At 37.0% G+C, this 27,017-nt stretch overlaps 1 protein-coding gene across 14 annotated transcripts in view; it reads left to right on the top strand.

The window, feature by feature from the left end:
• Positions 1–27,017, top strand: part of LOC139142224 (SAM and SH3 domain-containing protein 1-like) — a 133,049-nt gene extending 106,032 nt beyond the window's left edge. For 7 of the 14 annotated variants that reach the window (XM_070712097.1, XM_070712094.1, XM_070712090.1 and 4 more), the window contains 13 exons: positions 4,333–4,449; positions 5,408–5,514; positions 7,610–7,699; positions 8,759–8,879; positions 9,741–10,342; positions 11,084–11,194; positions 12,622–12,753; positions 13,208–13,292; positions 13,847–14,016; positions 15,172–15,393; positions 16,238–16,385; positions 17,521–18,835; positions 22,361–27,017. In XM_070712097.1, the coding sequence (XP_070568198.1) occupies positions 4,333–4,449; positions 5,408–5,514; positions 7,610–7,699; positions 8,759–8,879; positions 9,741–10,342; positions 11,084–11,194; positions 12,622–12,753; positions 13,208–13,292; positions 13,847–14,016; positions 15,172–15,393; positions 16,238–16,385; positions 17,521–18,470 (2,855 nt within the window). In that variant the 3' untranslated portion in view covers positions 18,471–18,835; positions 22,361–27,017. Of the gene's footprint in view, positions 1–4,332; positions 4,450–5,407; positions 5,515–7,609; positions 7,700–8,758; positions 8,880–9,740; positions 10,343–11,083; positions 11,195–12,621; positions 12,754–13,207; positions 13,293–13,846; positions 14,017–15,171; positions 15,394–16,237; positions 16,386–17,520; positions 18,836–21,337; positions 21,470–22,360 lie in introns of all 14 variants that reach the window. The other 7 variants (XM_070712096.1, XM_070712093.1, XM_070712104.1 and 4 more) reach the window with 2 other exon arrangements.

Below are 27,017 nucleotides of genomic sequence, written 5' to 3'. Positions count from 1 at the left end.
ATTTGAAGGTTAGAAATGATTGAAAAAACAGTATAAACAATTAAACAATGAAATACACCCAGCAACAGTATATTTCAAGATTTTGACCAATTCCAAACATATGTACATAAGTAGTAAAGTCCATATATGGAGTGAACTGGTATGAAATGTCAAAAAAATGGAATTTTTCTATAGCTGAGAGCTTACCTACGATCCAACTGTGCTGTATTGCAAATATAGCAAGATTATTTTCACGTTTCAATCCATCAGTTATTTTGGGAAAAATTAGTTTTGTTAGGGGATTCTGTAGAGCATACAGCGCTGTGAAAGTTGCCAGTTAATGTAAAACAACCACGTCAGAGTGACACATGAAAGCCATCAGGTACATGTATCTCCATGCACAGATAATGCTTAACTTGATATTGTGTTTATACTTTAAAGCAAGGCCCATGATATCATCCTGCCAGAATGGTAGACACAAATACCCTTATGGTTGTCCACTCCTCATACTCAAAACCAGGCCGTGACTTTTGCATTGTTACAAAATTCTTCAGTAGTAAAATAATTTTCATTGAACCATGTGATGACATTAAATACCCTCTGGAAGCAAAGAGTTACAGGAATGTATATGTCATACGAGAAAACTGACAAATCAAAAGAAAGGCAATGTTTGTTTTTAACTGCTTTACATCTGCCTACCTTTAGAATTTTGAGTGGACACCAAAAAAAAAATTACTTACTGTTGCCACATTTTCTCATAACCCTTTGAGTGCCAATGTCTATTTTTGTTGTCTTTATAAAACATAATCAAGACTTTTTTCCGGTCCCAACAGATTTTTTTACATATTTCTAAAAATTTTGATCAAAAACTGTTGCCTATGAAAAGTGTGGTCCATTTGCTCCAAAATTATCAAAAGAATAAGAGAAAAATACATGAAAGTTGCTAAAATATTGCACTAATATTTTGGAGGGGAAAATTATAGTACACGTACCTACAAGGTTAGATAAATTCAGTTCCATATAGATACTACAGGTACAGACACCTCAATAGGTTTGATGGTACTTCAAAAGTGCAGTTGCCTCATTGTATTTTGCCAGTTGGTCAGAGTTGTTGCAGTTCTCCCAAAGGCCCAAACGAATGCCTTGTAGCCATCTGACCAGCCTGAATAGGATGACCTCAGAATATTTGTACATGAACTTGAAATTACACTTGTGCTGTAGCAGTATTCTTGATTCCCTCAGTGCAAAACTGCAAATATTCAAAAATGTTGGCCTTTGGTACTGTAGATTCATTAATAGTGTGTCACCCGTTTCCAGTTTAATCTTCTTCAAATCCTTTTTCCAAGGTCTTTGTTTTAACCACCAGCAAAAATGAAATTATAGAATGCGGAGAGTTCTTTGCAATCTTTCATCATATCCTGGGGAATATAACATAGCAGCGGAAAATCTATCAAAGTTAATAGCATTTGATGGCAAAGCTGCTCTACTTGGGAATGCTACGTGTCAAATCCTTTCTCTAAGAAGATTTACCGAATCTCAAGGATTTATAGAATCTGGAAGATGTCTGTCGTCTTTGTATTTTTCAGTTATCATCTTTCTTATTGTTCCAAGCTCTTATGGGCACAGCTTCGTGGGCATGGATTTTAGAAAAGTAGCCTTACAATCTTCAGCTTTGTCCTTTGTGTTGTACGTTCCCCTGTTGCTATATAGGCTTTAATTGTGTCTAGTCGTAGGCCAGGAATAACTGCAGAGCTAATAGTATCTTGTTGAAAAAAAAATCAAAATTTCATATAAGCTGGTGCAGTTTTTCTTTAGAAATCTCAAAATATTGTAGTGTGTAGATCGTAGGGCTTCTAATCCATAAATTGTCTTTGACATCATACCTGTTAGAATGTGAAAAGAAAAATGGATTGTGAAAGATAGACTCTTGCATTAATTGTTAAATGTAAACTTCTTTATCAAGTTTTGTTTCCAAAAAATAATGATCAGAAGTCTGAATATTTTCACAGAGGAAAGCCGTTCATCCCAGAAGTTTCTCAGCTTTAAAAGTTGAACCAGACATAAATGTGGCTTTAACAAAACAGAAAAATATTGGCGATAATAATCAGGATGAGCAAAGAAAACAGGATTTATGATTCTTGTTTAGCATTTTTCATTTTGGAGAATGCAACATTGAATAATAATCTTGTCTACCCTGGCATGTTATGATATGTGAAGCCCTCAGAATCCAAAACTGTTCCTGTATAAATAGAAACTGAGCCTGATGTGTGCAATGTGTGTGTGTTGATAAAGTAACGACCTTATGAACACAAAGCCCAAGGATATACAAACTGAGAATGGAGGTCACAGCTCTTCTAAGTCACAGACTGTTCTCATAAAATGTACACAGAGTACTCCTGAGTAAAGTCTGCCATAAACTCTTGAAATGATTGAAAATGGCCATTACACCATATTTGCCCATAAAACAGAGCAGGGACAGCAACTCTCAGAGCAAAATTATTTACTTTGTCATGGTAAATGACTTCACAAGTACAGACATTATTGCTTTATTACATGTAATTTTCCAATCTTTCTGATCTTGTCACATGAGGGCAAAAGTAGCAGCAGATAAGTTAGATTTACATTTTGTAGTTACCTGATATTTGAGGTAGTATGCCCCTCGAAAGTGTATGCACCTCGAAAGTGAAAGATATAAACTTTTGCTCAAACTTTCCGAAACGAAACTTTCAACCATTCTCTTAACAAATCAACAATAAAAAAATCGGGGGTCACCGTGCCCAACACTTTGCAATTTTTGAAATTCAAAATGGCTGCCATCCTTTTGTTAACTCTATGGGGAAAAATTAAATTTTGGATTTTCGAAAAACTAAGATGGTGAAAGTTTTTCTTTCTCCAAGAGCGTTAGAATGAGGCCCAACAAGTGGTAGATCAGAAAAGAATTATACAAAATTTAGAGTCCGAATATCTGTCTCCGAGGTGCGTTCTACCTTAAACATCCATGGAAAAGGAAAAGTCCAGAGAATAATTTCTGTTTGAGTCCTGTACTGTAAATGTTTCATTTTCAAAAAATATTTTGGGGTCTTGCAGTGAACATTAATCAAGATACTGAGATTGATCAAGACATATAGTGTTTCAATCATTGTTTCAAATTAAGTTAAACATTTAACGTTAACCAATTCTTGAATCTTTCATGCAACTTTCACATGGCTCCAAAAGTGAAACAAACTTTAACTCGGATACCAGTAATGTGAAACTAAATGAACAGTGCCTTTCATCCAATTCTAAGTACCCAGATGTAATTTGTACAGAAAATTCATTTGAGTGTGGAGTATTAGTGAGATGCGCAAACAGTGTGAAGTTGCAGGTGAAATAAAGGTGTTCAGGAATGGAATTTTATTCCGGTTATGATTTCAAAAATTGAAAATGAATTGAGTTGACTGCATCCAGCGGCAGTTTTATATTTTGTCTTGTGGATGTCATTTTCAACAAAGTGACACGATGTGTTTGTTGCATTTGTTGTCCAATTGTGGTATAGAATTCTGGATTCTAAGAAACAGCTCAAGTAAAACTCATAATAGAAAATGGAAAGTACAGACTGGGTGTCAAGGAACACAACTGCTGACATGACATTTCCTGTTAATTTATCACCGACTTGGAGCATCCAAGAGGTGACTTGTAACATGCAGAACATGGAGACATGCTTTCAAAATTTCTCTGTTGAACTGTGAAATATAATAATTTGAAATAGTAAATGTGAAAAAAGTAAAAATAATGGGATATTAATCATTAAGTGGAAAGTTTTGATATGTGAATTATTTCATTTATTGATCTTGGTAGCCATGTGTTTTAAACTTGGGATTCCAGAATGCAAATTGTTGTTTTAGAGATTGATATTATAGTGATTGCATCACGGTATGTTTGTATTTAGAGAAGGGTAGATAATGGGGATTAATATCTAAGAAATCAGAATAGCAAATTATGTCGCACATTTGTTCATATTGTCTGTCGCCTTGATGTCTCATAAAAAAAACACAAACAAATGTTAAGTAGCTATTAGACAAATCTTCTAAAGAAAAAAGCTGAACGTTAATGTGAATTTGCTTTCAGATTGTCTGTTAACTTGTCTTTGGAGTAAACTTTGAGCTTTCAGGATGGGAAATGTTCATTGATAATTTTGAAATGATTATTTACTTATTTATTTTATTTATGAATCTATTTATTTATTATTTATTTATTTATTTGCATCTTGCATGTGCTTTAAAACAATAATCTAAAGATTGCTACAGTAGATTTTGTCCAAGCAATAAGTTCTAGGCGATTCATGTGACATTGTGGAATCTGCGGTTTTTGCAGAAAGTGGTCTCTCCGATGGCGAAGTGAAAAGGAAAGGCCGAATTGGAAAGCTTCTCAAGAAATCATTCAAGAAAGACAAGTCCTCCAACAAAAGCAAACCGGTCAAAATGACGGAAGGTGAGTATGGATTGAAAAACCTAAGATCACATGTAAATAGAGGCAATTAGACTGTGCCAAATTACGGGGCGGACTCCCATGGGTCGTTATCGCCAGGATTAAAAGTTTCATGAATTCTACCAAAAGTAGAAATCAGATAACCAGGCGACTTATGTTTAAACATGTTTGGCACTTTTGCAGCAGATATCGATCATTTAAATTCCTTAAATGGTAAGTTACAATGACCCAAGGTCAGCGCTCTCTAATGATGTTTTGCATCAGCCTCACACTATTTAGAACTCCTAAGTTTATTCGTTGGAATACAACTTTTGGTCTTTTGTTTCGAATCCATTAAAACTTTTTTTCTCTCCGAAGTTTTTTCATTCAAATTCACTTTAACAGCAGACACTTTAGGAATCCACATTGTTGGAAAAATTCTCATGTAATTTTTTGAGTAAGATTTAAGCCTAAAATCAAAGCCAGTGAAGTAACAAGGTGTAGAGAATAGTCTGATCACAGTCCAGGCAGCAGGCCATGAGAAAGACAAAAAGGAAGACCCTAAACAAAGCCATATTGTGAATCAAAGAGGCAGTTGCTAATAGTGGCAGATTCATTTAAAATATTCAGACATCTGAAATTAAATATTGAATAAATAAATGATAATGCTTAATAGAATTGATGTTTTTGCTTATATTTAAGAAATAATGTACCCCCGTCCTGGCCCATAATGGACGAAAGTAAATTTTGCATGACAAAAAAGTTTGCTTGAATCCATTATTAGCCAGGCCTGGAGGGGTTACATTATTGCTATTATTTTACAGTTTTGGCAATGCCAGTGTATTTGTAGATGTAGAAAACATCTTTTGCCACAACACTGGATAATAGGATACATTATCAGTAATAATCTCGGAGATGACGTCACAAATTTCACTGGTATTGACAAAGTTCTAAAATCACTGAACATTTTTTTTTTTTCTAGCTGTTGAGTTCAACGCCAGTGAAATCACAATGAGTGATGACGACAGAATAACACTGATGAATTTAGTCAAAGAAAAAGCAATCACCATAGACCAAGCATTGGCAAGGGTTAGTAACATCTACTTTGTATTCTTTTTAACTCGTAACATTTTTTGTAAGGATGTCGGTAGTCTCTGTATGTGCATTGTTTGGTGTATGTCAGATTGTCTGCTATCTTGTCTGTGCAGCCTAATAGTCTTTCAAATGGTAACAATATTGAAAGCTTTGAATTAATCCCAGTTTACATCCTTTATGCTTTTACACCAAGATACACTCATGGTTCCATCTGTTACAAATCATCTGCAGATATAGAAAACCTTTGATTGATATCAAAATGGTCAAATGATCAAACATGTATCAGTGCACATATTTTACTATGGTTATTGTACGACCATTTGTGTATTGATAAATTTGTCTTGCAGTATTTGTTTATACGAGAGAGCAGATTAAGTTATGTCCTCATATCTGTAAGAATAACTTTCACATTGTCTAATGTATGTTTATAAAAGTTTCTGTCTAACATTTGAAATTTGCGGCGTCCGGGGGGACTTATAGGTTTGGTCATGTCCGTGCGTGCGTGCGTGCGTGCGTCCATCCGTCCGTTCACGCAGATATCTCAGATATGCCTGGAGCGATTTCATTCAAACTTGGTACATAGATTACTTCACATGTCATACATATGCACGTCGTTTTGTTTTTTGATACGATCCAATATGGCTGCCAGGCGGCCATTTTATTACGATTTTTTCATGTACAGAGCCATAACTCAGGCATATCTAAACCGATTTTATTCAAAGCTGGTACAAGGACATTTACCTATGTCATACATATGCACGTTGATTTGTTTTGTGATACGATCCAATATGGCTGCCAGGCGGCCATTTTATTACAATCTTTTCATGTACAGAGCCATAACTCAGGCATATCTCAACTGATTTTATTCAAAGTTGGTACAAGGACATTGACCTATGTAATTCATATGCACGTTGATTTGTTTTGTGATACGATCCAATATGGCTGCCAGGCGGCCATTTTATTACAATCTTTTCATGTACAGAGCCATAACTCAGGCATATCTCAACTGATTTTATTCAAAGTTGGTACAAGGACATTGACCTATGTAATTCATATGCACGTTGATCTGTTTTGTGATACGATCCAATATGGCCTCCAGGCGGCCATTTTGTTATGATTTTTTCATGTACAGAGCCATAACTCAAACATGTTTCAACCGATTTTATTCAACGTTGGTACAAGGACATTGACCAATGTCATAGACATGCACGTCAATTTGGTTTGTGATGCGATCCAATGTGGCCGCCAGGCGGCCATTTTGTTATGATTTTTTCATGTACAGAGCCATAACTCAGGCATATCTCAACCGATTACATTCAAAGTTGGTACAAGGACATGACCTATGTAATATATATGCACATTGATTTGTTTTGTGAAACAATCCAATATGGTCGCTGTGTGGCAATTTTGTTACGTTTTTTTCATGTACAGAACCATAACTCAGACATGTATTAAGCAAATTTATTCAAAGTTGGTACAAGGAGATTGACTTATGTCATACATATGCACGTCAATATGTTTTGTGATATGATCCAGTATGGCTGCCGTGTGGCCATTTTGTTATGATTTTTTCATGTACAGAGCCATAACTCAGGCATATCTCAACCGATTTTATTCAAAGTTGGTACAAGGACATTAACCTATGTCATACATATGTAGGTCAATTTATTTCATGATATGATCCAATATGGCTGCATGGCAGCCATTTTGTTACAATTTTTTCATGTCCTTAGCCAAAACATGGGCACGTCTCAACCGATTTTATTCACCGATTTTATTCAAACTTAGTAAAAGGGCATAACAGACCAAATTCATGAAGAGGACTCTATCCTCTCTGAGGACTTGTAATCAAAGTACCCTTTAACAAGTGGGGACTGTGTCATCTACGATGACTTGTTTCAACATCGGTATACCACGAGTATGGTGACAGTATTTAGTGAACTGTAGAATAGAGAACATGCTTCATGGCCAGTGCGCCCTCGGTGGTAGTATTTTCAGCTCATTTGTCTTTTTTTACTGTGCAGAAATTGTCATAACATCAACGTATAATGTTTTTCTTTTACAAACTTGTTTGGCATTTGCAACCCAGGTCAAGCAATATGAAGCAGAAAAGAAGAAGGAAAAAGAGCAAACAGCTATGCAACAACCAGGGACTCCAACATCACAGTCAGCAGATGAGGTACAATTGTTTGTAACCATTTATTGTAAGATACACAGAAGCAGATTCTGTGCTGTGAAAGTTGCTAATCAAGGAAAAATTGCTGAGTAGGAACTTTTGTCCAGTAAATCCATCTCTTCTTTGGCCACTATCATGCTATCTTGCATGTAGTGTAATAAACATAGTACAAGTTCAATGGTGTAATATAGGTCTTTGGACATCAAGCTTGATTTTGAAAGAAATGACATAAATGCCAAGTGTCAAAAATTCCCACTCAGCAATTTTTCCTTGATCTGCAACTTTCACAGCACAGAATCTTGACTGTTTTGATGTAGATTTGGATAAAATTAAAAATACCATCTAAAAAACCTCGGTATCAAATGACATTAGGTTTGGATTGACCAATCATAGGTCAATATTACTCAGGGGAAAGAGGCAGGTTACGTCACATGATGCACGTTGTGGCAAGGGTTAGATTCTTGGATATTCCAAGCTTTGCACCAGTATAAACCACATAAAACAAGTACATGTGATGATGAATTTTATTGAAGATTTCAAACTTTGTATTTGTCTGAGGGATGACATCCCTCTTTGTAAAGTAGTGTGAATCCCTCTGAAATGTAAGGAAATTGAAAGGTAAAAATGCACGACTACAACCCCACATACCTAGCAAAAATTTTGGTATGCTTTAAATGGCAGGTGTACTAGTTATTTTACATTTGAAATATTATGCTTATCTAATTTGAAATATGTATAATTGTCAGATAGTTGTGCAGCAATGGAATAAAATATCACATTCTGATCACTACGATGTTCTGCAGAAAATGGACGCTGAAAATACTGTATTATAGCTTTACAAACAAACGTACTGATAAATGCAAGCAGTGAAATGTATGTAGTTCTATTTTCATTTCTGCATCTGGTTTTGTTTAAACTATGGTCAACTTGAATTCCTGGTTTAACTCATTGCTAAATATATTTGATGAAACAAGCTGCATTTTTTTTTTATGAACAAAACCAAAGATTAAATTTAAACTGCTGATCAATTCCTAATGTGTTTTATGTTGTTTGTTGATTTAGGTGGACGATAGCAGCAGTCCAAACAGGACACCGAAACATTCGTCATTTAAAGTGAGAATTCCGTCTTTGAGGAAAAAGAAAAAATCCAAGGAAGATAGGGCTTCCACATTTTACACAAACGGTAAGTCAGAAAGTTTATAAATATTAAAAAAGGATCTACGTAAGCGGTAAACTACAGAGAAATTAAAAACAAATGATATGTATCTCTCATTAAATTTGCATTAGTATGCAAAGTTCTTATCATACAGTACAAATTAACTTTCAAAAACAACTAACATGAATTATAGCATGTAAAAATCACTGTAAACAATTAATAATATTTATATATAGATTCAATAAGTATAACTTGAATATAATTCAATATAATAAACAATGTAATATTTTAGCAATTTGAATATAATTGAATATAATTCATAATATCATTGAATATTATTTTTTCCAACAAAAATATTGTTATATTGGCTGCAAAGTATTAAGTTCAAGATTATATTTATTACTTTTAAATTAATTAGAGGCTTTGCACCGATGTATTTGACAGAGCTGATAGAGCAGTATGTTCCTACCAGAGATCTCCGTTCTGCAGACAAGTTACATCTGATTCCACCTCGCGGAAAATTCAATATAGCATACAGACAGAGGGCCTTTTCAGTGTTCGTGTCATCATTGTGGTATATGGTGCCTGTAGGGATTCGTACTGCAAGAAATGTTGAGTCTTTTAAACGTGGTTTGAAAACCTATCTTTTAAAAAAAAATCTGTATTATCAGTGATTTTGTTCATGCTTTGTGGTACATTTTCTTCACCGCAGGACTGCTCGTGTTGCTTTATCCCTGACACTTGCATCAAGTATTTTGTAAATTTACATATTTTCTTTTGTGTGTTCTGTACAGTGCACTGTGACATATGTGTAGTGCGTTTTTAAAGAAATCTTAATAATAATAAAAATGAAAATTGTGTTGCTTTTCCGTTTCTTTCCTGATCCAGAAGGAGATAATTCACCTCAGAAATCCCCTCCTCTGTCACCGGAGTCAATATCCTCCCCTCAATCACCAAAACAAAATCAGGAAAAACTGACACACCTGTATGAAGAACCCCCGGACAGTGATACAACGACGGTAGATTCCTCAGCCAATCAGGAGGGTGAATCCTCCCCAGTACTAGAGAATCCGACCAATCAGGACACGCCTTCTTCCAGTGACATTCCATATGCAACTATTGACTCTTCCATGTCCAAAAGTGAGACTGATGAAAGCATAGAGAGGCAGAATTCCGGTGTTTCCGATGGTGGTGAGAGTACCACGGCAATTTTAAGCTCTGATGAAAAACTACCCCAGGAAAGTCATTATGTTTGCATCGATGACATTGAGGAGAACAGCACGGAGGACAATGATATCGCTTCCAGGAATTCCTTATCCACTTCTCCCAATGAGAAGTGGGATTTACCGCCGAGTAACGGAAGTAACGTGGAAGTGTCCCCAACAAAATCAGAACTTCCTGACCAAACAGAACAAACAGAACATTTCAGTCGGAATTCTGCATCGCGGAGGAGCAATAGACTGATGGACGCAATAAGGAGGATATCGTCGGTAAGATTTAATATTTGGCATAGTGAAAGTGAAAATTATTTCCAGGTCTCCCAGGTAAATCATTAGAAGTAGAATGACACGTCACATTTGATTTTGATTTTTTTTATGGCCACAATCACATCCCTATATTATGTCAAGAAAAAACAAAACGTCTTCCATAAATCAGATATGACTTCTATTATTACTGATTTCTTGTCAGTGAGTGTGAAATTTCCACTCTCAGTAACTTCACTGAGTTTGTACAGAATGTACAAAACTCTTCATACTACTTTTCTAATGGAAAAGAAAAACTGGACACTTAAGTTGAGAGGTGTGTTAAATACTTAAATATGTACGAGTTATCAGCACAGACCATATTATGGAAATGTTTTCTCTTTGTAAACAGAACAACCCAACCTGTTTTGAAATATTTTTCTTAACCTGGCAATCATAAAATTTCTGACCGCTGTGCAGTGGTTCACTTAAGACAAGACATAAAATAAAAACAGCAAAAAGCATAGGAATCAACTGTATGCACCAATTTATGTAATTATTCAATCCTGTAAACAGATACACTACATTGACAAGACACTTCCCTCATAATGTTTTATGATACAATGTGTCAAGACTGCACAGGCAGTTTTGATCAATTAACCCTTGACCTCCCCATTTCTCAATATATGGTTCCACCCACCCTATTGAAAACAATGGGGATGTACTTTAAGTCTTGAACTGACAGGATTTATCCGTTGCTTCATGTAGAAGGGAAGCATAAGCGGGACAGAGGAAGACTCCAGATCAGTCGTGTCAACTTCAGAAAATGAAGAAAGTCCGTACAACACCACAGAGAAAATGAATGGCAATGCAAATGAGGTGTGTATTGTTCTATTTTTCAAGCTATACTGTCAGAAACAGACCTTTAAGGTAGAATGCGCCTCTGGACAGATATATCAGACTCAAATTGTTACTATTCTATTGTGATCCACCTCTAGTGGGGGTCATTTTAAAGCTCTTGGAGTAAGAAAAATATACAATATCGTAGCTTTAAAATATCCAACATTATTTTTCTCCATGTCACTAACACTGGGATGGCTTCCATTTTGAATTTCACATATCAGTAAATGTTAGGTAATCTGTTTCGCTAGTACCAAACTTTGCACAGTGACCCCTGGTTTTTATTGTTGATTTTGAAAGAGAATGGTTGAAAGTTTCACTGAGGAGTGTTTGACCAAAGTTTAAGTCTTTCACTTTCGAGGCGCATTCTACCTTAACATAGGTTGATTGACCATAGCATCCGTTGTCCATTGCCCTCTGTAAACTCTTGTTGTTCTTCTCTGAAACCACCAATCAGAAATCTTTCTTGTTTGGTGTACAAGTCATTCAGGATAACCAAACTTGGATTTTTCAAATGCTGAGGTAGTGTGGATTTTATTTTCCAGGGATGACCTCATTCAGGTTGTTTTTGCTCATTTTGGTCAGTTTTGGTCAAAACACAGTACCAGCAGTTTTACAGCTGTGAAATTTGATATGTAGTGTACCCTAAGGATACTCTTATCGAATGATATCAAAATTAGCATAAAGTTACCATATTTGATTGAGAATTCTTCCCAGATACCCACTTCATAACAACGTGACTTACATTCTTATTAGATCAAGTAATTATGACATTTTTCGACCTATTTTATTAATGCAGTTCACTTCAATAAAAACTTTTGGCCTCTGTCACGAATGTTTGTCAATGATTGGTTTGAAAATAATTCATTGTCAAAAAATGAATATAACTGTCACTTCAGTTGTCTTTTAATGTGAATTATAGGTACTATTTGTTTTCAGCAAAAAATAACAATGGAGCTTTATCGGCCATTAAGTCATTTGACAAATCGTTTGTTCTATTTCTCTATCCAGTCACTGTTTGTGTATTTTCGTAATATTTTGTTTTACAGGGCACCCTAACACTGCAAAGAATTTCAAAGCAATGTATTGTCATTTGTTCTGTGCATGTAAAAATCATGTCCCAAGGAGTGCAACATTACCTCTACATCCCACAAAAGCAGATTCCTATTGGATTCCGTGGAAACATGACATCATCATTCCAGATACGAAACCAAACCATTTCAAGTCAGTGGGGGTGCATTGTTCACGTTGAACTCCTTCCCCTGTGTGGTACGATTTCAGTTTTTACTGCCATGTTTATTGAGGAAAAAAGCAGAATTACCCGGGCACCCACATCGTAACCGTTTTAGCACTAGTTTCCCATAATTCACTGATGTATTTATCCTGTTGACAACCGTTTCCTTCAGCAGAAGAGGCTGACCGCTGACATCGCCAGGACGCCAAGTTTTCTGGACAAAATGAAAGAAGTGAAAAAAGACGTGCGCAAGAGAATTGGACGAAGGTTGTCCAGTTCCAAAAGTAGATCTATATCAGATCAGGTGGGTTTATCACCTTGTGTTGTCATCAAGCTCATTATTGCAAGAATTAACACTCTGAGTGCTGCAGTTTTTCCCACCAAAATTTTAGTGCAACATTTTACCGATCTTCATGAATTTTTCTGTAATTTTTGAAACAATTTTGGACTAAGGGGACATTACTTTTCATTGGATACAATTTTTTATCAAAATTTTGGGGAAGATCTGGAAAAAAAAATTGTCTGGATTATATTTTATGATGGCGACAAAAATAGACTTTGGCACTGCAAGTCCTTTAACTAACATAGGGAAATTAATTTTCTCGAACGAGCATTGTCCAAAGACTGATTCAGAACTATTTTCTGATAAATCTAAATTTGCACAACTTTGGTGTTTGTATTTGATGTGATCAGACAGAAATGAGGAGTCTTTGTATTTATTTTTCAGTTAATGTCCTTGATTTTTTTCTACTCTACAGGATGGAGACTATGCTGAGATACCGTCTGAGCCTTCGGGAAGTTCTGAAAGTTTACGGAGTTCAATCAGTGGTGCTAGTGGTTTCAGTAAGTAAACCAACTAAACTAGTACCCCTCTCCCCACACACACACATTTTACCCTACAGAATCATCTCAAAACAGGTAACACGGTGCAGACAGACATAACTTTATCAGGCTCTGGAATTGCCTCAAGAGGAAAAGTTCATAAACTTTAATTTACTCAAAAGATTTTGGCTTGAATTTCACAGGATCCTCAATAGCCCCCGCCACCCCCTCCAAAAAATGGTTGCCCCACCCCCCTCAAAGAATTGGTTGGTAAAACTAGCTCTGGTATGATAATTTGGACTACTTTGACTCAGTTGAAAGTAGTTCATAATGTTCTTGACAATTAGAAGTTGAAAGTCATTTCTGATAAAACTGAAATGTTGAAAAACTTATTTTCTTTTCCATATTTTGCTGTTGTAGCAACATTTCACTAACCATGAGAACAACAATACTATTGAAAGACGCAGTCTTTAGATAGAAAAAATAAAAAACAAAGATTGGTGAATGCACAAATGTGAATCAATGAATACACAGCTAGAAACTTCACTTGATGTATTTCACTATGTTCTCAACAGGCCAACATAGCAACCCGAGTGTTTCCAGTGGGAGTTGCAGCAGTAACAGAGACAGCACAGCATCGCAGGATGACGACGTTCCAGCTTACACAGGACCATTCTGTGCCAAAGCCAGAGTACACACAGACTTTACACCAAGTCCCTATGACACCGATTCACTACGTTTGAAGGTAAGCCGTATAGTCTAAAGATGGACAGCTGTGTAATCAGTTGCCATGGTTTCAGTATTAAAGAGCACTTACAGTTGATTCTGTCCAATACTTTACGGCAAAGTGCAGAATGGATCGGATTTTCAAACTCAACATACCTCACAATACTTAGTTTACCAGTCTGCAATTTACAGTCTTTTTGAAAGCTTTATTAAATGAATGAATTATCACTGCCCTGTTTTGTGAAAATTGGAAGGTATATCTTCTTTCCCATCAAATTCCACAGAGAGAATCAAGGTCATTTCTAATTCCAAATTTGTGTAAATTTTTGGTTCTTTTTTCACCTGATAATCCAACTAATACCATACTAAGCTCTGGATTTTAGTTTTGACAGTGAAAGTATACTTTTTTAGCATCATTCAAGCAAAAAAAGTTTGAAAAACTCCATATCCAGGTTCAGACATCTTTGAAGCTGAAGACGTTCCCCAAACTGCCTTAGAATGCATCAGTCCACTTTGTGTGAGGGCTGAACCACTGGGAAGACAGGGGTGGCAAATTCATAGCTTTTGTTTGAAGACATGTAATGGATTGTCCCAGGGCTTGACAAAGAATGGAACATTGCCAACAGTCTGTTCTGTGTCCATAACTTGCCAAGTTTCACTTCCTTTCGGTGAAAACTAAACCAGAATAGAAATCTCAATTGCTTACCATTGAAAGTAAAAAAGATTTTAAATTTCTTATCTCCACCGTCACAGCCACCTTGGACAGACAAGGTAACATTTGCATCTACACAAAACACCACCTACTTCTGTTTCCAGTAATCTTTAAATGCTCGTTTTTCTCACTTCATTAAAATTCTTTCTTTGTACCTTATCATTTAAAGACCAAAATCTCTTTGTGATAATTGTTAATAACATTTCCTTCATGTCTCCGGTCTGTATTATTTAAAAACAACTTAGGGTGTAATATTACAATAATTATAATAGTAAAAGCATTGTTATGTTTTGTATGTATCCGATAAAGTCTATCCAATATTCATACATTTTACAAAGTAATGATAATTGCCAAAACAAGCGTCAAAGCTACAGTAGAAAGTTTCTCTGAGAATTTAATGCGTTCATTAACACTCTAAGTTCTGATAGACTGTTTGCATTATTTTTGCTTCTTGTGCAACAGAGAGGGGCCTTGATCGATGTCATCAGTATGCCACCAATGGGTACGTGGATGGGAATGCTCAACAACAGAGTCGGGACGTTTAAATTCATCTATGTGGATATCATTGATGAAGAGGAAGAGAAGAAGAAGAAAGTACGGAAACCAAGAACAAGAAGACGATCTTCTAAGAAACTGCCGAAGGCAAACGATGTGGAGGGATTGCTGAAGAAAATTAACCTAGAGGTAAGGACTGTGAGGGCGCTAGAGAAAAATCAGCCTTCGGGTAAGGACTGTAAGGGAATTAGAGAAATTAACCTGGAGGTAAGGACTATGAGGGCGCTAGAGAAAAATAGCCTTCAGGTATAAGGACTATGAGAGCATTAGAGACATCAATCTTGACAAAAGTACGGTGAAGGCGCTACAGAAAATATCAGCCTTCAGGTAAGGACTGTGAGGGCAATAGAAAAATCAAATTTGAAGTAAGCACGTTGATGGCACTAAAGAAAATATCAGCCCTCAGGTAAGGACTGTAGTGGCAATAGCGAAATCAAATTTGAAGTAAGCACGTTGAGGGCACTAAAGAAAATATCAGCCTTATGGTAAGGAATGTAAGGGTCTTAGAGAGATCAACCTAGAAGAAAGGACTTTGAGAGAGTTGGACAATATCAGCCTTGGGGTTCTAGAGAAAATTAATCTCAAAATATAGATATTGAGGGCGCTGTAGAAATATTGATATATATAGAGAAGGATGGACTGTTCTGGACAAAATCATCCCAGAGGTTTAACCCTGTTAAAGTGCAGGACAATATAAGGTTACATGGGGGTAAATTTTGCCTGAGGTAGCGACCATGAAGGTCAAAGGGTCAAGGAAATAAAGGATGTCCAAAGTTGTAAAAAGTGATAAATCTAGGAAAAAATATGATGGCACCGGAAAAAACAGAAACTTGAGAAATAGGGCATAGAAGGTAGAATGGAATATTTAGCAATGCCAATATTGCATTTATAGGCCATAGAGGGCAGACTGGGGTACTTTGCTATTGTAATTTCTCAGTGTTTGTACATTTATTTCCCATTTGTCTATTTACAGGAGTACATTTCAGTGCTGATGTTGAATGGCTATGAAACGCTGGATTTGTTCAAGGACATCGAAGACGAAGACCTGGATGCTCTAAATATCACAAATTCAGAACACAGGATAAAGATCCTAACAGCAGCAGAACTGTTGCAGTATGAAGGTATGTCAGAGTATGATTAGAATCAGCCAACAGTGAAGCAATCCATTTCATATTTGCTGCTTACTTGTACTGGCTAATCAAGTGTTATAGTAGGCGAGTGCAGCAGTAATGCCGACATTCTTGATTGCTGTAATTTTTTTCACCAAATTTTAGCACAACATTTGACAAATTTTCATGAATTTTTCTGTTCTTTTGATAATTCTGGACCAAATGGACATCACATTTCATTGGCTACAGTATTTTCTCAAAATTTTGGCTAAATTCTGAAAAAAATTGACATGAAAAATTGGATATACTTAGTTAAGGTGACAATAGTATATTCCTACTCACATGCACTGTACTCTTATTTGTACTACATTGACTGTATTGTCTCCACTCCTGGGTTATGTATAACCATTGTCCACCTTACTCCCTGTGAAACAAGTGCTATGATGATAAAGTGTCTACTTAGGTACCGGTGTTATGGTATTCACCTCTATGTAGGAGTAGTTTTAGATCTCAAATCAAAGATTTTGCTCTTCCCTAGAATCAGCCACCACAATGGATGATAAAAGCACCGATACATAGGATGATAAGAAATTGATAAGTTCAACGGTTGGTCTGTTTCTTTAATCTTTTGAACTCAGACCTGCTGTTGAACTTTCACATCATGCGGGGATTGAACCCAAAACTTGTTTCAGAGGGATAATCTGTTTTTCAGAGTGAATCGTCTGGCTTGTCAAACCGACACATATATTTTGAGAACAGTTTAAAGCTCCATCAGCCGTAACTTTTGATATAGTTTCCACCGTTTTTGTGCTGTTTGTGAAATACTTTTTCTTGTTCACTTCCTGTCATCATGTCAGAGCCCCTAGTGTTGAATTTATCAACACACTCTAAATATGAGAAATGTCCAACCATTGTTATTGTTGACAACTCAATTTTAGTCTTTGCAAGAATTTCTCTAGCAACATCAGTAACATTTCATGATGTACATCATGTGTTGTGTTTGAAGAATAATATTTTATCTTTCATCATAATTTAGAGAAACAAAACAAAATAGGTAAAAATATTATCAAAGGTTATAGATATTGTCCCTAGCAATGAAATGATTTTGATAATATGACTGAAATATATTTTCCTGTTGTAACTGCAGATGAAGATAATGCCGGCGATGATGCTGATGTGCAAACTGATGAAACTCAGACGAAATCTGGAAGTAAAGAAATTGAACTCTTGTCCACAGATATTTTGGGACAACTGACGTCGTCACCGCGCGATTCTGGATGCTACGCAAGTGCTGAAACTTTATTGACAAGGGAAAGTCCCAGATCTGGCTCGACTGTAGCAAAGGAAAGCAAAGACAACACCTGGCATGACAGCCAATCAACCAGTGACACAGCAATTGACCAATCAGATGATAAGGAAAAGTCATGTGACTCATCGCTGGACCAATCACAGCGCAGTAAGGCATGTGACAGTGCAGTAGTGTCATGTGATCAGGAAAGGAGCCAGTCAGAGGGAGCAAAGGAACAGGCAGGTAGTAGTACAGGAGGTGTCTGTGTACAGGTGAGGACAGCAGTCAGAGACCCAGGCATGGGACCAAGCAAACACGGATATTTCAATGTGGAAATCAAAAACAAGCACGACTACGTGAATATCGAAGTTTACTCAAAATCTAGAGACGACGTCAGGAACGACGAATCACCGTCAGTGAATGTGAGTATTGAAACGTCGAACTCTCTCATCGAGGAAATATGTCACAGGCATGAGATTGAGGAGGAGGAGGTTGCTAGGACACTGGCCGACTGCGAACGTGAAGTACAGGAATTGGTGAGATCGCATGAACTATCGCCGGTCGATGTGGCCGCTGACAATGAACCTCTTCACTCCAGCCCATCATTTCATGAGCTGGTCAGTTTGTACGAGGCGACAGCGGCAAATTTGAGTCCCGGCCAAAATAGAAGAGCTACAGTGATAGGAGGGCCGGGAATTCCTGGAGAAAGACACAGGAAAAAAGAGTACTGGAAAAATTCGGAGGACCGTTGGATGAAAATAGCAATACAAGCGGGATTTTACAGCGGAGAAAGTCAGTGGAAGTGGTGACGCAAAGTGGTCACGAATCGGTAAGGACTATGGAGTTTGCAAAAACGCAGGACAGAAAGTGCGAAGCGGTCAGGTGGAAAACCGAGGAGAGCCGGAGTGAATCTCCAAAACATGTTGCCAAAATAAAACCACCAGTGCCTGCCAAACCAAAGCGTAGACTTCCAGCCAAAGTGCCTGAATCACCGTCAGCATCACCGGAATCAAGTCTCAAAGCGAGTCCTGTGACATCACCAGAAAATGCACCAATAGGCAACCTCAAAACACAGAGGAAACCACGCCCACAATCCACGTCTCTGACCGGCCTCATCGACAGAAAACTTGAAGATGATAGGATAAATTTATGTCAGGAGCCGTACTCAGATCAGGTAAGAAATTAAGAAACAGTGTTCTATTTCATCTTCAGTGATGACCAATGAGAAGTAAGTTTCCATTGGAAAGTCAGTTTCTTCCCAGTGTCAACTACTGTGTTTAACTGCAAATATCTCTACATGTACACAAATATTTCAGCTTAAAATATGCCATGGCAGAGGTCCCTTTTGGTACAGAATATTGTTTTTGTCACCAAAAGTGTTATATCAATTATCCATTCTCATGACCCTTTCATGACCTCACATCCTGGTATGTTCATTTTTATCACTCTATCATTTTCATTGAACCCGGCAACAGCCACCATATTCCCCGAATAGGTCAATTGCAAGTACTGTAGAAAGTAAGACATTTTCAATTTCAGCTTTTGCCATTGGGGCGCTGTTTGTTCATGACCAGAAGTGAAGGCTGTAGAAACGCTGCAGTCCCTCACTTCCAAGCAAGGATTTGCAATTTCCAATAACAAAACATTGAACTTCAATTCTGTTTACTTTCAAATTGCTACATGTATGATGAAACGTCACATAGGGGTCACAGAAAATGGAATTTGTTGGTTTCATGCGACTGTACTCATCAAACTTAGAATTGAATCACGTTGATATTCTTGATTCTCCTGTTTGTGTGATCTCCATGTTGGAGTGTTAATTTTGACAAGTGCTGTAAAATTTCATGATGAGAGCTGTCAATTGCGCTGACTTCATAGACACACTGATTTTGTATAAAACTTCAAAATTGAATAGTACTGGTAGATGAGTAAATTTACAATGTGAATGAAAAGATGCAATTACTTGATAGTGGATGTTGTTGTGTTAATTTAGATCTAGGACAGCCACTACCTGGACCCATACTGCACACTAAGCCTCAGTGCAGCCCTAATCAGTGGTGTGGAAATGTACAGGGGGTGACCATCCTGATCACTTTAAATCCAGTCAACTATTTCTGCAGCAGATTTCTCTATAAAACATTGAAGTTGTCTGTATGCATAAACATGCTCTTCTTCAAATACTCTTCTTTGGAAAATAGTTCATATCACAGCAGTCTCAGTATAAATTTAAAACATGCACTTACTTGATACAATTTTACCTCATGGGAAAAGTCATCCTAACTCATTTTCTTACAAAGTAATTCCAACAAAATATAAGTTAACACCTTGTACAGACACAGTGACTTTTTTATTGCTGTAAAAACCACACATAAGTACTCTTCACTACTGCTTGTAACACTGAACTTTTCTGTTTTGCTGACGTAAACATGGAAGAAATGGCAGTCAAGAAGGAAAAATAGCAACTTCTGAGTCTCTAATACTCTGATATCAGTAAAACCAACCACATAGAGTGTACTACTCTCTCTAAGGATTGTGATCTTGTTCAAAATGAATATGTCCATATCACTTGCTGCTGTAAGTTGCCACAGCATTTGATCACATGCTAGAATTCCCTCACGTTTAGCTAGGCATGTATGGATGCTTTGAAGTTGTTGTCATATACCTATCAGTCTAACTGAGCACAAAAATACAATATATTAGTTACACATAATTCTGGGCTTTCATATTACCAATGCCAATCATGGTATGCACCTGTGCCAATATCACCCATGATGTGCACAACCACCAATACCACCCATGATGTGTGCCAACACCAGCCATGATTTGAACCACTGACAATGATACCCATGATGTGCACAACCACCAATATCACCCATGATGTGTGCCCCGGCCAACACCAGCCGTGATTTGAACCACTGACAATAATGTGCCCACTGCCAATGCCACCCATGATGTGCAGCACTGCCAATGCCATCAATGATGTGCATCACTGCCAATGCCACCAATTATGTGCACCACTGCCATTGCCATAAATGATGTGCACCTCTGTCAATGTCACCCATGATGTGTACCAGTGACAATGATGACATGATGTGTCCCACTGCCAATGCTACCAATGATGTGTACAACTGCCAAAGCCACCAATGATATTCACCGCTGCCAATGCCACCGTTGATATGCACTGCTGCCAATGCCACCCTTGATGAGCACCATTGCCAATGCCACCGTTGATGTGCACCATCGCCAATACTACCTTTGATGTGCACCACTGCCAATGCCACCAATGGTGTGCACTATCGCCAATGACACCAATGATGTACGCCACTGCCAAAGCCACCATATACACCACTGCTAATGCCACAAATGATGTGCACCACTGTTAATGCCACCTATGATATGCACCACTGACAACGCTACCAACGATGTGGATCACTGCAAATGCCACCCATACAAAACTGTAAACGGAAACACATATTTTGCCTGGTAATACCGATAGCCAAGTTATACTGGAACCCGTGTGTATGATCTCATATCACATATTGGAATTCTTATGAAAAGGGCCAGCATGTAGGTTGATAGATAGGCATGGGACTTAACAGAATGAAATGCACATAATATGGCTGTGTTTTGAGCTACTAACTGATACTGATGTGGAGTCTGCTGTTTGACTTTGTAGATGGGATTCTGTGGTATCCCAGTAGCTCTGATTCAGAGATACGCTGAGGAGTTAAAATCACCCATACAGGAAGTTGCCAATACCATGGAAACGGTCAGGATGACACAATTGCAGAGGCTCAGCAGACAGGGAGTGAGTCTCATCAGGATTTGATTGTTTGTGTTTTATTTACTCACCAAGTTGCTAGCTTGCGTTAAATACACTCACCCAAGTGGAACCCATGTGGTTGCGTTTACTGCAGCATTTTGTTTTGGCTGCTTATTCTTTTAGTTTCAATTCTTTTTCATTTGGTTGTGGCTTTTGTCAAGTTTTGCGTGATGGTGTTGGTGGACTGTATTGTAGTCAGTGTAAACATAGAGTTAATAGCCTTCATTCAGGTCAATCTATTCATCCCAATTCCCAGCAAATAGGTCCATTGTTTAGTAACCTTTTATAACAATGGGTTTGGGCTAAACCATTGTGGTGAAAGGGTTAAAGTTTGCAATGCATGCTTACCCCTGTGGATAAGGATTAAGTTAAACACTGTCGAAAAAACTAAGAAAGTTTGTTTTATTAACATAAGTACATTCTGCTAAATGTTTTGCCATCACACTATGCTAGTGATATGAATACAATATCATACATCAACAATGTTGTAACATTATCCAGATACATGTATTTAAGCAATAAAGCACATCAGCAATGATATACCACGAGATTTTGACCAGATCACGACATATATGCACGAGCGATAGCGAGTGGGTATATGAACTGGTCAAAACCGAGTGGTATACCGTCCCTGGGTGTGGTTTATTGCTATTATATCATAACAGTATATTGAAATTCTGACACGAAACGTCAAAAAAGGACTCTTGCTCTTGCTGAGAGCTCGGGCGTGTGCCAGCCATGGTATATCGCGAATATATCATGTTCTTTTCACGTCTCGACCAATCAGATCACTGTATTTGCAAAATCAATATACTGGTATGATAAAATTATGATCAAACCATTGATAACCAACACGGTTAATATTTCTGTTCACAGATCTCCAGTGTGTCCCTGACTGAAATTTCCAAGTCACTGCCCAGCATTGCAAGCCAGGATTCCTCCATCCAGACCTGGCTGACTTGTCACGGACTGCCCATGTACATAGACACTTTCCTCAGCCGTGGATGGGTCTGCGTGGACAACCTACCTCAGATGGACGAAGACGATCTGAAAAACTGCGGCGTGAATGACCCGCGACACATACGACGATTGCTATCGGCTATTGACATTCTGAAGATGCAACAAAGTATGTGCTAAAGTGACGACGAATCTCAGAAAATCAGAAAAGAAAATGTATTCAAGATATCATGTCTTGGTGTGAGAACTGCCAATACTGAGACAAGATATAACAGATGAAACGGAATCAGTTTCTTCAAAAATCGAGTGAATTTTTTACATGATGTTGTTAACTTTTGTCGATAAAGCATTCCACAGATGGATTTGAAACACATGTATGACACTAAATTGCTAAAAAAGCAAAAACTTTTGAATTATTCGTACGAATTTGTCAACCTATGAAAAGAATATGACTGCGGCTTTTTAAAGTTGAAGCAAAATTGGACACTATATCAGCCAGCCTGAGTGATAAAGCCATCGGATTAGCGGAAGATGGAACATTATTGTGCCGTATTCTTCCCGATTCAGAGGCAATAATTAAGATTCCAACTGAGCTCAAGATGGACAAGAAGTTGTCAAGTATGAGCTGTAACTCTTGATGTATTTCTCAGTATTTTAGTTCAGTCTGTGAAACGCAATCTCTTATTCTTCCCCTCCGCTGCAAAGTCATGTCAAAATACCCAGGATTCAACTTGCAAACTCAGCCTGTACATGTGTAATAACCAGGTTATTGTTGACAGCTCCATTTCAGTCAAGACAAAACTTCATCAGTCGAGACAAAACTGTATTTGTCAACAGTACCATTGCATATCGTACTCAGTGCATGGCCTTCATAAGGCTAATAATACTTTATCTTTTTACATTCTTGTGGGGAAGAATAAGAAACAGCATCTGTTTTACTGAACAAAAATAATGAAAATATTATCAAAAGTTACAAACGTCTCTCTGAGTATGAACTTCATGAAAAGGTGAGCTTTGGCAGATGTCAAAAAAGAATTACTGCTAATTTTTTTTTTGCTTTGGAATTGACATCTCAGGGTCTGTGTTCAGCCTGATATCATGCCTTAGTCTCTAAGGCTTTTTGGTGGATGTGGTTTACAATACTGTACTTGAACCATGACCCATGACCTACATGTATGACATACCTTGGAGTAAGGTCACTTTAATTCATGCATTTATATTGAGCATGATAAAAAATCACCCATTGTTAAAATATTTCTGTGCACGAAATTGTCATGTTTTATGAAAACTAAATGTAGCGTAAGCCAATATGCAAATAATTCTTCTCAAAAGAGCTTTAAACATGTACAGAAGAATTTTTGATGGATGGCAAGATACCCAAAGACCATCCAATTTACAGCACCATCTAAACACTTGACACTCAAAGAACCAATCATAGGACTCCTTTCATAGACATGGCTTTCAAGAGCCAATCACAGGGCACCATCCATGGTGACGTTACACTCTATGAAAATGGTTCAAACTTTTATAAATGAAATTGTCAGAAACTTTTTACACTGATCACATGAGCGTACAAGTGACTTATGAATGACAAGTTTTTATATGCAGCTCATGTTTAAAATTATCAAAGACTGCGAACCTAGTGGAAAGTAACAATACTTGAGCATTTTCCACAAAGACTGAACCTGATTGGCCATGCAAAGTGTAGCAGGGGTTGTACTGACCAGTCACAGACAGTGTTAGAAATGTCACTTACGGATTAAGGTACTTGTGGTATAAAGCAATGGATGCGTCCTTGACAGTTGATGATTTCATTGACCAATGAAAAGATTTCAATCAATGAACAATAAGAAACTTGTAAACATTGACAAATGAAAGAAATGAAACCAAAAAGCAACATGTGTAAATGTACATTTCAAGCGGTTGAATACCGTCTTCCAGTGAGAAGTTAACAACTCCTGAAAATATGCAGAAATAATACTTTGACAAAATTTGGCGTCCTGTTATACCTTTGTAATTTGATCCAGTGTAATAATTGTAGATCTGACCAATCAAAGACAGCAGTCAAGATATGCAAATGAAACCAAAACTCAGGTCTGAAGACTTTTCAATTTTTACCCATGAGTCATCACAGCGTGTTGATTTCAACACTGTATTTTTGTACTTAACGAGAATATGATAGAAACATTCCACCGTGTTCGACATGAATGGTAATTTGTAGATTGCAAAGTTGCTGATCAGTGTTCCAATGTTCGTAAAATTTTTGACTGCTGGTAATGTGTTGATCTGCACTGTGAACACCATGCCCCGGGGTAGACTTTCAATGTTGCTGCTCTCAAGGATTAGATGCCGGGGAAGGAGATATGTGATCCCAAAGTATAGTTAACTTCACAGCGTAAAATTTCACCATGTATCTTGCTTGTTTGATGTCAGAAAATGCGGTTTTTAGTTGCAAGTCTGTATCTGCCAGAAACAAAGCAAAATCTATGACATACACAATTGAAAAACACTCCGCAAAGAATTGCATATAGCAGCAGCATTATTTGTCGGGAATGGTCATCACTAGGGGGCACTGTATGTCCGCCATTATAAAAGTTGTGCAAGTGACCATCTTCACTGTGCATAAACAGCCAAGCTGCCCCTCCGAAGTGATCCTAGTAACCCTTCTAATTTTTGTCAAAATGAGACGGCTGATGGCAAACAAAAGCAAAGGGAATGCATGTGACTTTAGGAAAGCATACTTTTGTTCTACATGGTTTAGAAGTAGTGGGTTTTGTAGGACGCATGAAGAGCTGCACAATTTGCTTCAATATTTAATTAAAATTTGCTCAAATCACTTTATTTGCTGGTATGAAATTTGTACATTGGTTTTAGTATACTTTGATCAATTCTGCCGTAAATATATGATTTGATCTCTCTGATCAAATTTGATTTTAAATGCACACTGTATAATTACATGCTTGCATACAGGGTTATGTAATATTTTTTTTAATTTCTAATTTTCTGGATACCTGCCAAGTTCCAGCATAAAATTTGTAATGTGAATTCAAAATAGAGTTTTTATTTGTACTATAACAAGATAATGGTAATAAGTTTATAAATTCCTTAGTAAATATTTAAATCTAAATCTATACATGTAAAGCACAAAATACTGTATCTTTTAAAAATTGCAATTTTGTTTATAATCATGATGCCTTCTAAAGATTTGTTCATTTACGTTTTGTTTGAGTGTATGAATTGTGCAGAGGGAAATTGTAGATGTCAACATTTTGGTCAATGTTGTCACATTGTTTTCCTGTTCAGACAATGTTAGTCGTGGTGACAAGAACTGGTCAGTGTTTTTGACAAAACGCCTCATTACAAGGTTTTGTTGTTGTTTTTAATCACTGTAAATTCCTTCCAATTTTCCAAATTAAGGTAGAATGTGCCTCGGGGAAGGATATTTGAACTCTTGTGTGTGGGTAGGTAGCTTGCGTGTGTACACAGAACACACCAGTGTTCAAAAATTGTGGAAATGTCAGCTTTGGTACTTCAATCACGCCGTTGAACTTGACAATAATCCTACAACACGCAAGTTGGCAGGCTGGTTGAAAGGTTGTCGCATGGTATCCGTTTTATATCTGGATTTGCAAAGAGAATGGTTGAAAGTTTCATTGAGGAAAATCTGAGCAAAAGTTTGTCCTTCACTTTCGAGGCATATACTACCTTAATACTACTTCCGTAATAATTGAACAGTTCTCACATACTCCAGATTAGTTTGTACATTTCATAATATTACACTATCTGATCAACAACAATTCCTAAGTTGATATGTTCTAATGTATCGTAGCATCTACTGTGGTTTTGCTGCCGTTACTGACTTTTTCCATTGGGTCAAACAGTAAATAAGTAAGTCTGTTTTCATACTAATATTGGTGCTTTTAATTACACAATCATATTTCCACAAAATGAGAACACCAATGAGGAGCCTCACAGAGAATACAGTACATGAGTGCCTGGAAATAGATCAGAAAAAAACATTGTTTATGATTGACAAAAATGTGTGATCAGATTGTGATCTGGCCACCAAGGCAGGTGAAATACTAATGTGTGAAAATGTCACTGCCATAAGTGTCAAGTTCAAATTTATTTAAACAGAGTCTTATACGTCTCTAATGTATTTAACATGTTTATAATGTTAAAAGATTTTGTGACAATAGATTCCATTTATCGTTAGATTTTTAGTAAGTTCTGTCTTTCTTTGTTTTTCCTGATTTGTATAATGTTTCATAACTCTTTTTACCGAATTTGATTATCATTGTAACGGCAATATTGACAGTTGCCTTCTCTGCTAATAGTTGTAAAATCTTCTGTACTTCTCATACCCTCTGCGGCTTGCAATGTGGAGCGCCATCTAGTGCTCATTGTTGCTATTTCCTTTGTAAATACTGTCGCCTGTCTGCTCTGGATAACATCTCACCTGTATCTGTTTTCATCAATAGCGTTCGGTACAGCTCTCTTTCCCGTGAAGTTTTTATAACATTGTTTGCATAATATTACAGAATAAAAGTTGTACATACATTAGAGAATCATTAAA

Source organism: Ptychodera flava, chromosome 10 (genome assembly GCF_041260155.1).
Source record: "Ptychodera flava strain L36383 chromosome 10, AS_Pfla_20210202, whole genome shotgun sequence".
Taxonomy (NCBI): Eukaryota; Metazoa; Hemichordata; class Enteropneusta; family Ptychoderidae; genus Ptychodera; species Ptychodera flava.
The sequence above is the reverse complement of the archived record's forward strand: the minus strand, read 5'-3'. Positions and strand labels throughout refer to the sequence as shown.